Below are 13,858 nucleotides of genomic sequence, written 5' to 3'. Positions count from 1 at the left end.
TGTTGACGCTTCGACAGCTCTTGCAATAGCTATTGCTAGCACTAAGCATTTTCTTCTTTGGGATTTAAGGGAAACCCTTGAGTATTCTCAGATGTATTTCAAAGGTAGAAAAGGGTAGAGTGACTAAGAGTTGATTCAGAAGAGTGCATCCTGGTACTGAATTTTTTAAAAAGACCCAGAAATTTAGAAATAATTTTTTCTTTAGGTAAAACATTCTCTTATTTTTAAGGCCTCCGTAATATATTTAAATGTAGGAACCTAAATTATATGTCTATTCTTTTACTCCATTTACAGGTGCTGTGTCCCGGTAGAGCCAGGGGACATCATTCATTTGGAAGGAGACTGTGCATCTGATACTTGGATAATTGACAGAGATTTGGGATATCTGATTCTCTATCCAGACATGCTGATTTCCGGCACAAGTGTAGCCAATAGTATTCGATGTATGAGAAGAGCTGTTCTAAGTGAAACTTTTAGGGTAAATAATATTAACAGTTAATGTTGATATAGGATTTTGAAGTTTACAGAGCACTGTTACATTTTATATAGGATCTTGAAGTTTACAGAGCACTGTTACATTTAGCTCTTCGTTTTATCCACTCAACAATCCTGCGAGGTAGATGGTATTAATCAATCCCATTTTACAGATGAGGAAAATTAGGCTCAGAGAGGTTAAGTGGCTTACCCGAAGTCACATTACCTACTAGGTGGCAGTGTTGGGACTTAGCAGTAGGTTCTTGAGTCCTTTCGGTCTTTTTCAGCTTAGAACAATAATTCTAACCATGTGAAAGTTAATTTAAGCGATGACTTTTTATTTTATGCATCGGGGCAGTTCTAAACTTGGCTTCACAATAAAAAATAAATATATAAGTCTCTTTTAAAAAATTATGAAACATTTCAAACGTATACAAAGAGCTTATCATAATGAACCCTATGTACCTAACACCGAGCTTCAGTAACCAAGATTGTGCTTTCTCAGACCTTATACCGTATCACAGATGATAGCTGCGGGCTCTAAGCGCTAAGGACTTTTTAAAAACGTAAATACGATATCTTTGTCATATGCAACAAGATTATCTTTGTCATACCCAAAACAGTAATTCTTGCCATTTGATTTTATTGTCATTTGACAGTCAGCTACAAAGGGGCTTACTAATGACTATTCCTGTTTCCCAGTCCATTCAGTTTTTTTTTTTTTAATTAACTTTTATTAAGCTTCAAGTGAACATTTACAAATCCAATCAGTCTGTCACATGTAAGTTTACATACATCTTACTCCCTTCTCCCACTTGTTCTCCCCCTATTGAGTCAGCCCTTTCAGTCTTTCGTTTCGTGCCAATTTTGCCATCTTCCCTCTCTCTCTATCTTCCCATCCCCCCTCCAGTCAAGAGTTGCCAACACACTCTCCAGTGTCCACCTGATTTAATTAGCTTACTCTTCATCAGCATCTCTCTCCCCGCCACTGACCAGTCCCTTTCATGTCTGATGAGTTGTCTTCGGGGATGGTTCCTGTCCTGTGCCAACAGAAGGTCTGGGGAGCATGGCCGCCGGGATTCCTCTAGTCTCAGTCAGACCATTAAGTCTGGTCTTTTTATGAGAATTTGGGGTCTGCATCCACTGATCTCCTGCTCCCTCAGGAGTTCTCTGTTGTGCTCCCTGTCAGGGCAGTCATCGATTGTGGCCGGGCACCAACTAGTTCTTCTGGTCTCAGGATGATGTAGGTCTCTGGTTCATGTGGCCCTTTCTGTCTCTTGGGTTCTTAGTTGTCGTGTGACCTTGGTGTTCTTCATTTTCCTTTGCTCCGGGTGGGTTGAGACCAATTGATGCATCTTAGATGGCCGCTTGTTAGCATTTAGGACCCCAGATGCCACATTTCAAAGTGGGATGCAGAATGTTTTCATAATAGAATTATTTTGCCTATTGACTTAGAAGTCCCCTCAAACCATGTTCCCCAGACCCCCGCCCTTGCTCCGCTGACCTTTGAAGCATTCATTTTATCCCGGAAACCTCTTTGCTTTTAGTCCAGTCCAATTGGGCTGACCTTCCATGTATTGAGTGTTGTCTTTCCCTTCACCCAAAGCAGTTCTTATCTACTGATTAATCAGTAAAAAACCCTCTCCCTCCCTCCCTCCCTCCCTCCCCCCTTCGTAACCACAAAAGTATGTGTTCTTCTCAGTTTTTTCTATTTCTCCAGATCTTATAATAGTGGTCTTATACAATATTTGTCCTTTTGCCTCTGACTCATTTCGCTCAGCATAATGCCTTCCAGATTCCTCCATGTTATGAAATGTTTCAGAGATTTGTCACTGTTCTTTATCGATGCGTAGTATTCCATTGTATGAATATACCACAATTTATTTAGCCATTCATCCGTTGACGGACACCTTGGTTGCTTCCAGCTTTTTGCTATTGTAAACAGAGCTGCCATAAACCTGGGTGTGCATATATCTGTTTGTGTGAAGGCTGTTGTATCTCTAGGGTATATTCCGAGGAGTGGGATTTCTGGGTTGTATGGTAGTTCTATTTCTAACTCTTTAAGAAAACGCCAGATAAATTTCCAAAGTGGTTGTACCATTTTACATTCCCACCAGCAGTGTATGAGAGTTCCAATCTCTCTGCAGCCTCTCCAACATTTATTATTTTGTGTTTTTTGGATTAATGCCAGCCTTGTTGGTGTGAGATGGAATCTCATCGTAGTTTTAATTTGCATTTCTCTAATGTCTAATGATCGAGAGCATTTTCTCATGTATCTGTTGGCTGCCTGAATATCTTCTTTACTGAAAAGTGTGTTCATATCCTTTGCCCACTTCTTGATTGTGTTGTTTGTCGTTTTGTGGTTGAGTTTTGACAGAATCATGTAGATTTTAGAGATCAGGCGCTGGTCGGAGATGTCATAGCTGAAAATTCTTTCCCAGTCTGTAGGTGGTCTTTTTACTCTTTTGGTGAAGTCTTTAGATGAGCATAGGTGTTTGATTTTTAGGAGCTCCCAGTTATCTGGTTTCTCTTCGTCATTTTTGATAATGTTTTGTATTCTGTTTATGCCTTGTATTAGGGCTCCTAGGGTTGTCCCTATTTTTCTTCCATGATCTTTATCGTTTTAGTCTTTATGTTTAGGTCTTTGATCCACTTGAAGTTAGTTTTTGTGCATGGTGTGAGGTATGGGTCCTGTTTCATTTTTTTGCAAATGGATATCCAGTTATGCCAGCACCATTCGTTAAAAAGACTATCTTTTCCCCAATTAACTGACACTGGTCCTTTGTCAAATATCAGCTGCTCATACATGGATGGATTTATATCTGGGTTCTCAATTCTGTTCCGTTGGTCTATGTGCCTGTTGTTGTACCAGTACCAGGCTGTTTTGACTACTGTAGCTGTATAATAGGTTCTGAAATCAGGTAGAGTGAGGCCTCCCACTTTCTTCTTCTTTTTCAGTAATGCTTTGCTTATCCGGGGATTCTTTCCCTTCCATATGAAATTGGTGATTTGTTTCTCTATCCCCTTAAAATATGACATTGGAATTTGGATCGGAAGTGTGTTATATGTATAGACGGCTTTTGGTAGAATAGACATTTTTACTATGTTAAGTCTTCCTATCCATGAGCAGGGTATGTTTTCCACTTAAGTATGTCCTTTTGAATTTCTTGTAGTAGAGTTTTGTAGTTTTCTTTGTACAGGTCTTTTACATCCTTGGTAAGATTTATTCCTAAGTATTTTATCTTCTTGGGGGCTACTGTGAATGGTATTGATTTGGTTATTTCCTCTTCGGTGTTCTTTTTGTTGATGTAGAGGAATCCAAGTGATTTTTGTATGTTTATTTTATAACCTGAGACTCTGCCAAACTCTTCTATTAGTTTCAGTAGTTTTCTGGAGGATTCCTTAGGGTTTTCTGTGTATAAGATCATGTCATCTGCAAATAGTGATAACTTTACTTCCTCCTTGCCAATCCGGATACCCTTTGTTTCTTTGTCTAGCCTAATTGCCCTGGCTAGGACTTCAAGTACGATGTTGAATAAGAGCGGTGATAAAGGGCATCCTTGTCTGGTTCCCGTTCTCAAGGGAAATGCTTTCAGGTTCTCTCCATTTAGAGTGATATTGGCTGTTGGCTTTGCATAGATGCCCTTTAGTATGTTGAGGAATTTTCCTTCAATTCCTATTTTGGTAAGAGTTTTTATCATAAATGGGTGTTGGACTTTGTCAAATGCCTTTTCTGCATCAATTGATAAGATCATGTGGTTTTTATCTTTTGTTTTATTTATGTGATGGATTACATTAATGGTTTTTCTGATATTAAACCAGCCTTGCATACCTGGTATAAATCCCACTTGATCAGGGTGAATTATTTTTTTGATGTGTTGTTGGATTCTATTGGCTAGAATTTTGTTGAGGATTTTTGCATCTATGTTCATGAGGGATATAGGTCTATAATTTTCTTTTTTTGTAATGTCTTTACCTGGTTTTGGTATCAGGGAGATGGTAGCTTCATAGAATGAGTTGGGTAGTATTCCGTCTTTTTCTATGCTTTGAAATACCTTCAGTAGTAGTGGTGTTAAGTCTTCTCTGAAGGTTTGGTAGAACTCTGCAGTGAAGCCGTCCGGGCCAGGACTTTTTTTTGTTGGAAGTTTTTTGATTACTGTTTCAATCTCTTTTTTTGTTATGGGTCTATTTAGTTTTTCTACTTCCGAATGTGTTAGTTTAGGTAGGTAGTGTTTTTCCAAGAATTTATCCATTTGTTCTAGGTTTTCAAATTTGTTAGAGTACAATTTTTCGTAGTAATCTGAAATGATTCTTTTAATTTCATTTGGCTCTGTTGTGATGTGGTCCTTCTCGTTTCTTATTCGGGTTATTTGTTTCCTTTCCTGTTTTTCTTTAGTCAGTCTAGGCAATGGTTTATCAATTTTGTTAATTTTTTCAAAGAACCAGCTTTTGGCTTTGTTAATTCTTTCAATTGTTTTTCTGTTCTCTAATTCATTTAGTTCAGCTCTAATTTTTATTATTTGTTTTCTTCTGGTGCCTGATGGGTTCTTTTGTTGCTCACTTTCTATTTGTTCAATTTGTCGGGACAGTTCTCTGCTTTTGGCTCTTTCTTCTTTTTGTATGTGTGCGTTTATCGATCTAAATTGGCCTCTGAGCACTGCTTTTGCTGTGTCCCAGAGGTTTTGATAGGAAGTATTTTCATTCTCGTTGCATTCTATGGATTTCCTTATTCCCTCCTTGATGTCTTCTATAACCCAGTCTTTTTTCAGGAGGGTATTGTTCATTTTCCAAGTATTTGATTTCTTTTCCCTAGTTTTTCTGTTATTGATTTCTAGTTTCATTGCCTTGTGGTCTGAGAAGATGCTTTGTAATATTTCAATGTTTTGGACTCTGCAAAGATTTGTTTTGTGACCTAATATGTGGTCTATTCTAGAGAATGTTCCATGTGCACTAGAAAAAAAAGTATATTTTGCAGCAGTTGGGTGGAGAGTTCTGTATAAGTCAATGAGGTCAAGTTGTTTGATTGTTGTAAGTAGGTCTTCCGTGTCTCTATTGAGCTTCTTACTGGATGTCCTGTCCTTCTCCAAAAGTGGTGTGTTGAAGTCTCCTACTATGAATGTGGAGGTGTCTATCTCACTTTTCAATTCTGTTAAAATTTGATTTATGTATCTTGCAGCCCTGTCATTGGGTGCATAAATATTTAATATGGTTATGTCTTCCTGATCAATTGTCCCTTTTATCATTATATAGTGTCCTTCTTTATCCTTTGTGGTGGATTTAAGTCTAAAGTCTATTTTGTCAGAAATTAATATTGCTACTCCTCTTCTTTTTTGCTTATTGTTTGCTTGATATATTTTTTTCCATCCTTTGAGTTTTAGTTTGTTTGTGTCTCTAAGTCTAAGGTGTGTCTCTTGTAGGCAGCATATAGATGGATCGTGTTTCTTTATCCAGTCTGTGACTCTCTGTCTCTCTATTGGTGCATTTAGTCCATTTACATTGAGCGTAATTATAGATAAATAAGTTTTTAGTGCTGTCATTTTGATGCCTTTTCATGTGTGTTGTTGGCCATTTCATTTTTCCACATATTTTTTTGTGCTGAGACGTTTTTCTTAGTAGATTGTGAGATCCTCATTTTCATAATGTTTAACTTTATGTTAGTTGAGTCGTTACGTTTTTCTTGGCTTTTTTCTTGAGTTATGGAGTTGATATTCCTTTTTGTGGTTACCTTATTGTTTACCCCTATTTTTCTAAGTAGAAACCTAACTTGTATCGTTCTATATCGCCTTGTATCACTCTCCATCTGGCAGTTCAATGCCTCCTATATTTAGTCCCTCTTTTTGATTATTGTGATCTTTTACCTATTGATTTCCATGATTACCTGTTATGTGTATTATTTTATTTATTTATTTTTTAGAATTAATCTTAATTTGTTTGTTTTTGTGTTTTCCCTATTTGAGTTGATATCAGGACGTTCTGTTTTGTGACCTTGTATTGTGCTGGTACCTGATATTATTGGTCGTCTGACCAAACAATCTCCTTTAGCATTTCTTGTAGCCTTGGTTTGGTTTTTGCAAATTCTCTAAACTTGTGTTTATCTGTAAATATCTTAATTTCTCCTTCATATTTCAGAGAGAGTTTTGCTGGATATATGATCCTTGGTTGGCAGTTTTTCTCCTTCAGTGCTCTGTATACGTCGTCCCATTCCCTTCTTGCCTGCATGGTTTCTGCTGAGTAGTCTGAACTTATTGATTCTCCCTTGAAGGAAACCTTTCTTTTCTCCCTGGCTGCTTTTAAAATTTTCTGTTTATCTTTGGTTTTGGCAAGTTTGATGATAATATGTCTTGGTGTTTTTCTTTTTGGATCAATCTTAAATGGGGTTCGATGAGCATCTTGGATAGATATCCTTTCGTCTTTCATGATGTCAGGGAAGTTTTGTGTCAGGAGTTCTTCAACTATTTTCTCTGTGTTTTCTGTCCCCCCTCCCTGTTCTGGGACTCCAATCACCCGCAAGTTATTCTTCTTGATAGAGTCCCACGTGATTCTTAGGGTTTCTTCATTTTTTTTAATTCTTTTATCTGATTTTTTTTCAGCTATGTTGGTGTGGATTCCCTGGTCCTCCAGATGTCCCAGTCTACATTCTAATTGCTCGAGTCTGCTCCTCTGACTTCCTATTGCGTTGTCTAATTCTGTAATTTTATTGTTAATCTTTTGGATTTCTACATGCTGTCTCTCTATGGATTCTTGCAACTTATTAATTTTTCCACTCTGTTCTTGAATAATCTTTTTGAGTTCTTCAACAGTTTTATCAGTGTGTTCCTTGGCTTTTTCTACAGTTTGCCTTATTTCCTTTGTGATGTCTTGAAGCATTCTGTAAATTAGTTTTTTATATTCTGTGTCTGATGATTCCAGGATTGTATCTTCATTTGGGAAAGATTTTGATTCTTTTGTTTGGGGGGTTGTAGAAGCTGTCATGGTCTGCTTCTTTATGTGGTTTGATATGGACTGCTGTCTCCGAGCCATCACTGGAAACTGGTTTTTCCAGAAAATCCGCTGGTTCGGTGGCTTCTGGCTCTGAAAACAATCGCTGTCTCCCCGTATTTGTTCGTTCTCCGTCTCTAAATCTGTGTTTGTTGTTCAGAGTTCGTGGATTGTTATGTATGTGATCGATTCACTTGTTTTTCCAAGTCTTTGTTGCAAGAGGGATCCGTGGTAGCGTCCACCTAGTCCGCTATCTTGGCCCCGCCTCCTCCGTTCAGTTTTACGTGCAGCTTTAAACTTACATTAGCTCTCACTGAGAGTAAATCTAATTACAGCCTACAAGAACTTCTTAGACCCTAGATGTCTTGACTTAACAAAGTGTGGTGTGTGAGGGATGCAGGGAGATGCAGAGATGATAAGGGTTGAACTTTGGCTGTTAATTAATTTACTTATTAGTTAATCTAATACCCAGCCTTCCTCCAATGTCTTTTCTCAAAAATATCTTTTTATTCAGTTGATTTGTTTGTTGAATGTGTTACATTTGGCAGATACATCTCTCAAATTTCTCGTAATCTGTATCAGTTCTGCCTTCCACCCATCCCCATTGTTTTAGTGCCATTTATTTGTTGAAGAGCCTGGGTTATTTCTTAAAAGTTACTGCCCCCTCCTCCCTTTTTATTGTTATTGTTACACAATCTATGTATGTATAGAAAACTAAAAATATAGTTGAGTAAGAAGGAAAAAAGTTAATACTGAAACAGATTTTCAAATTGTTTTAGTTGTCACTTATTTGTTTTTCTGTGGATTTTACTAATTTTTTTGCTCCAATTGTGGAGCGGAGGGAATCAACTTTTCTTTTAGAAGTTAGAAAGTTAGAAAGCAGAGCTGAATAATTAAAATATTACTATGGTGAAATACATGTTACAAAATGATTCCTATGTTAACCATTTTTGTGTACAGTACAATTTGGTGATATTAAATCTGAATATTATTTTTTACAACTTTATTTTGAAATAGTTTTAGACTCACAGAGAACCTGGAAAAATAGTACATTTGTCAGGTATGTAATTTATATTTTAAAATTCCTGATGGAGCTTTTTGTGGATGTTACTGATTTTTTTTTGATAGCTTCAAGGGAGAGGCCTAGGTTAGTAAAAGAGTTAGTTGGAAAGTGAAGTAATATTCCTTTTTTAGTGGAAAGATCTTTCTTGTGAAAAATCTCTGCTGTGAGTTTAAATTTTATATTTTAATAAAACCTTTTACTCACATGAGTTCATGAGCTCTGCCTTGGTTGACTTTCCTTTTGGGTGAAATTAAAGAACAGTATTTTAAAAATATTAAATATTTGAGAATATGTGGAAATGTTCAGTCTTCATTGTTTTAAAAAATGGAGCTATTATTTTTAAAATAACTCTTACTGGTAAAATAATTAAAGTAATTCGGTGTAGACGAAAGTAAAAGTCACCTATAATCCCACCCACCAGAAATGAGCGTTGTTTATTTAAGCATTTGTCCTATTACCGTACTTTGGTTATAGTGGTTTATTAGGCCAGGTAATAAATATGTGATCAAATCCTTTTATATGATTTTTTTCTTTTTTGATAGAGCTCAGACCTTGCCACACGCCAAATGCTCATCGGTACAGTTCTCCACGAAGTATTTCAAAAAGCAATAAGTGATAGCTTTGCCCCAGAAAAGTTACAAGAACTTGCTTTTCAAACTGTTCAAGAAATAAGGCACCTGAAGGAAATGTAAGTAGTTAGAAGATTTACAGGTACAGTTTTATTATATAACTTCTTTTTCTGGAATCTGCAAGGTGTTTGGCTATTACCCCGTTGCTGTTGAGTCAATTCTGACTCCCGGTGACTCTGTAGGACAGATTAGAACTGCCCCATAGGGCTTCACTTGGCCTATAGTCAGCACTGTGTAAGTATTTGCTATTATGATCACCAGACCTTACTGAATTTCCTACCAGAAGCCAAGTATTTTATAGACATTATTTTATTTAATTCTTAAACTAACTCTGAGGCTGTTATCCTCTCCATCTTATAGTTCAGGAACCTGAGGGTCAAATTAACAGTGAATTGCCCAAAGTCACCCATCTAGTAAGGATAGAGTCAAGATTCAAACCCAGGTGTAATCTGATGCTCTAACTGATGTGCTTCTAACGCCCTACGGTAGTTATTAAGGTTGGGAATTGTAATCACGAAGACGGAGCTGGGAGAAAACAACTTTGAAGAAGCAGCTTAGAGCAGCAGTTCTCAAAATTTTTGGTCCCAGGACCCTTTTACCCTAAAATATTCGAGTAACCTGAAGAGTATCTGTTTATACAGGTTATTAGAGTGTTTATTAATTCATTTAAAAATAACTAATAATCCATTACATGTTAACAGACATAATATTTTTATGAAAAATAACAATTTTTGAAAAAAATGAGTGGGATGAGTTTTCTTGTTTTATATTTTTGCAGCTTTTTAAAAGCATTAAACTTAATACAAGACAGCTGGAGCCTTGTACCTGTTTCTACAGTCAATATATTGCTGTATCAGATGCCCTGTAGCTGCAGAAAACTCCACTGCACACTCACGAGTGAAAAAGTGAAAATGCAAATAATGTTTTAGTAGTATTATACAATAGTTTTGACCATATGGGCACCCTGAGAAACTGAGACTAGATTCTGCTAGTCACTGCTGGTTTCTGACAGAAGTTAAACGTTCCTGTAGACTGATCTTAGTTGAGATGTGAGACAGTAGGAATTGGAGCAAGTAATCTGAAATGTGGTGTGTTACTACTGTTATTTGGATTTTTTTTTTTCTATACTGAATGTCTTCTTTTGGCAGGTACCGCTTAAATCTGACTCAGGATGAAATAAAACAAGAAGTAGAGGAGTATCTTCCTTCATTTTCTAAATGGGCTGGAGATTTCATGCGTAAGGATACATCAGCTGATTTCCCTCAGATGCAGCTCTCATTGTAAGAATCCCCTTATGTTTGTACAGTGTTTATTGTTTTAGACTAGGATTCTATTCTGTATATTGAATCAAAGCTTTTTTTTTTTTAGTCATTGTACTTTAGATGAAGGTTTACAGAACAAACTAGCTTCTCATTAAACAGTATACATTGTTTTGTGACATTGGTCACCAACTGTATGATACATCAACACTCCACCTTCTCCACCTTGGGTTTCCTACTACCAGCTTTCCTGTCCCCTCCTGTCTTCTAGCCCTTGTTCCTGGGCTGGTGTGCCCCTTTAGTCTCATTTTGTTCTATGGGCCTGTCTAATCTTTGACTGAAGGGTGAACCTTAGGAGTGACTTCATTACTGAGCTAAAAGGGTGTTCCGGGGCCATACCCTCGGGTTTTCTCTAGTATCTCTCAGGCCACTAAGTCCGGTCTCTTTTTGTGAGTTGGGATTTTGTTCTGCATTTTCTCCAACTCTGTCCAGGACCCTCTATTTTGATCCCTTTCAGAGCAGTCAGTGGTAACAGCCAGGCGCCATCTAGTTGTACTGGATGCAGTCTGGTGGGGGCTGTGGTAATTGTAGTCCATTAGACCTTTGGACTAATCTTTCCCTTGCGTCTTTGGTTTTCTTTGTTCTCTGGTGCCCCCAAAGGGGTGAGACCAGTGGTGTATCTTAGGTGGCCGCTCAGAGGCTTTTAAGACTCTAAATGCTACTCACCAAAGTAGAATGCAGAACATTTTCTTTATAAACTAAGTTATGCCAGTTGAGCTAGGTGTTCCCTAAGAGCTTGGTCCCCACAGCCCTCAGCCCAGCAATTCAGTCCCTTAGGGAGTTTGGATGTTTTCTTTGGAGCTTCCGTAACCTTACCTTGTATAAGTTGTGCTGCCTTCCTCAGTATTGTGTGCTGTCTTACCCTTCACCAGAGTTACCACTCATCTATTGTCAATTTTGTGTTTTTGCACCCCCCCCCCGCAACAAAGATTGTTTCTTCTTGTGTGTAAACCTTTTCATGAGTTTTTTTAATAGTGGTCTCATGCAGTATTTGTCTTTTCATGATTGACGCATTTCACTCAGCATAATGCCCTACAGATTCATCCATGTTGTGAGATGCTTTGCAGCTTCATCATTGCTCTTTATCATTGTGTAATACTCCATTGTGTGTATGTACCCTAGTTCATTTATCCATTCATCTGTTAATGGGCATCTAGGTTGTTTCTATCTTTTTGCTGTTGTGAACAATGCTGCAGTGAACATGGGTGTGCATATACCTAGTCATGTGATGACACATTTCTCTAGGATATATTTCTAGGAGTGGGATTGCTGGATCATATGGTACTTCTATTTCTAGCTTTCTAAAGAAGTGCCACATCGTTTTCCAAAATGGTTGCACCATTTTGCATTCCTACCGGCAGTCCATAAGAATTCCGATCTCCCTGCAGCCTGTCCAACAATTGTTATTTCCTGTTTTTTTTGATTTGTGCTGTAATGCTGGGGTGAGATGGTATCTCGTTGTGGTTTTGATTTGCATTTCTCTAATAGCCATTTTAATGGCTAGTGATTGGGAGGATTTCCTCATGAGTCTGTTAGCCGCCTGACTGTCTTCTTTGGTGAAGTGTCTGTTCATTTCCTTTGCCTGTTTCTTAATTGGATTATTTGTCTTTTTGTTGTGGAGGTATTGGATTTTCTTGTAGATTTTAGAGATTAGACCTTTGTTGGATTTGTCATAGCCAAAATTGTTTTCCTAGTCTGTAGGTTCTCTTTTTACTCTTTTGGTGAGCATAAGTGTTCAGTGTTTAGAAGATCCCAGTTATCTAGGTTATCTACTGAATCAAAACTTTTTTAAGATTCAGTTATTACAACTGGCCTTTTTGTTGGCTTATTTAATAAATCGTGGTGCTGAGTATCTTTCCAAGACAAAAAAGAATCTAGTGAATGTTGTTGTTGGGTGCTGTAGAGTTGGTCCCAACTCGTAGTGAGCCCATGTGACAGTAGAGCTGCCTTATGGGGATTTCTACACTGTAATCTTTACAGGAGCTGAGTTACTGGGTCTGTCTCCTGTGAAGCAACTGCTTGGGTTCAGATGCTAACCTTTTGGTTAGCAGCTGAGTGCTTAAGCATTGCACCAACAGGGCTCCTTATCTAATGAATAGAAAATTCTACTTTTAATAATATCTTCTAATTTTTGCATGTATATATTTTATAAAATAATCAATTTGCAAACATTTTGGAGGTCCTAACTTTTTTCACTCAATACTTTAATATCTTTTTCTCTGTGTTACTATGATATATGGACTGGGCCTGTGTCCATTGTATGGATTTGTGCTATATATTTAAATCCCGGGTAGACATTTAATGCTATTTGGCTTTTGGTTTATTTTTCAAGTATTTTTTTCTTAGCACAGCATTGATTTAAATTTATAGGTAATACTTTTTTTCTTTTCAATTATTCATCCACTCAGCAAATATTTATTGGGTACCTAGTATGGAGCCCTGGTGATGCAGTGGTTAAGAGCTATGACTGCTAACCTAAAGGTCGGCAGTTCAGATCCACCAGTCATTCCTTGGAAACCCTATGGGGCAATTCTATTCTGTCGTATAGGGTCACTATGAGTTGAAATCGACATAACAGCAACGGGTTTGGATTTTTTTTTTTTGGTTTTAGCATATGCCAAGTAATGTTCTAGGTGCTGGGATTGGAGTAGTTGAAAAAAACAACAACCAAAGCCTCTGACTTCATGGAGCTTTCATACCACTAAACAGGTAAACACTAGAGTACCCAGGTTGTGGTAAATACGGTAGAGAACAATACAGAGGGTAAGACAGAAAGGAGAGTAGTAGTGGTGCCGGCGTGTATTACTTCTGTAGAATGGGTATGAAGACCTCTGTAATAGGTGATGTTTGAGCAGAACCCTGAGTAAATGAAGGAGTGAGCAATATAGCTCTCTTGAGGAAGAGCATTCCAGGAGGGCAAGCAGAAGGGTGGCAGCTTTGTGGGTGGAGCACACCTGCAGTGTCTGTGGCAGGCCAGGGAGGCCACTGTGGCTGGAGCAGAGTGAGGTGGGAGAGCAGTGGCTCTGGGGGGCCCTGGTAAGCCATGTCAGGAATTTGCCGGCTGTTAAGATTAGATGGGAGGTCATTGGAAGTTTTGCACAAAAGATTTATATATGTAAGTATTAAATAGTTTTTAAAGCCCCTTACACTTCTCTTCCTACACTTCTTTAAAAGCTAATTTCTTCTAATTCCTTCAACATTGATTTACTCTCGTTTTTCTCCTTCCTGTGTTTGTGGCTTATTTAACAGTTAAGTTCTTGAAGTTAGAACCTCCTTTATTACATAAAAAACCATGTTGAGTACTTAGTTTTAAATATTATTACTGACAGAGATAGATTCCTTTATCAATTAAGTGAAAAAAACGATGCGGGAGGTGTAGGAATGGCACATGAGCT

General features: G+C 37.7%; 1 protein-coding gene across 8 annotated transcripts in view; it reads left to right on the top strand.

The window, feature by feature from the left end:
- Nucleotides 1–13,858, top strand: part of LOC100667955 (solute carrier family 25 member 16) — a 113,382-nt gene that overhangs the window by 65,758 nt on the left and 33,766 nt on the right. For all 8 annotated transcript variants that reach the window (XM_064269646.1, XM_064269645.1, XM_064269643.1 and 5 more), the window contains 3 exons: nt 295–478; nt 9,058–9,203; nt 10,293–10,424. In XM_064269646.1, coding sequence (XP_064125716.1) covers nt 295–478; nt 9,058–9,203; nt 10,293–10,424 — 462 coding nt within the window. The remainder of the gene's footprint in view (nt 1–294; nt 479–9,057; nt 9,204–10,292; nt 10,425–13,858) is intronic.

Source organism: Loxodonta africana, chromosome 16 (assembly GCF_030014295.1).
Source record: "Loxodonta africana isolate mLoxAfr1 chromosome 16, mLoxAfr1.hap2, whole genome shotgun sequence".
Taxonomy (NCBI): domain Eukaryota; kingdom Metazoa; phylum Chordata; class Mammalia; order Proboscidea; family Elephantidae; genus Loxodonta; species Loxodonta africana.
The sequence above is the reverse complement of the archived record's forward strand: the minus strand, read 5'-3'. Positions and strand labels throughout refer to the sequence as shown.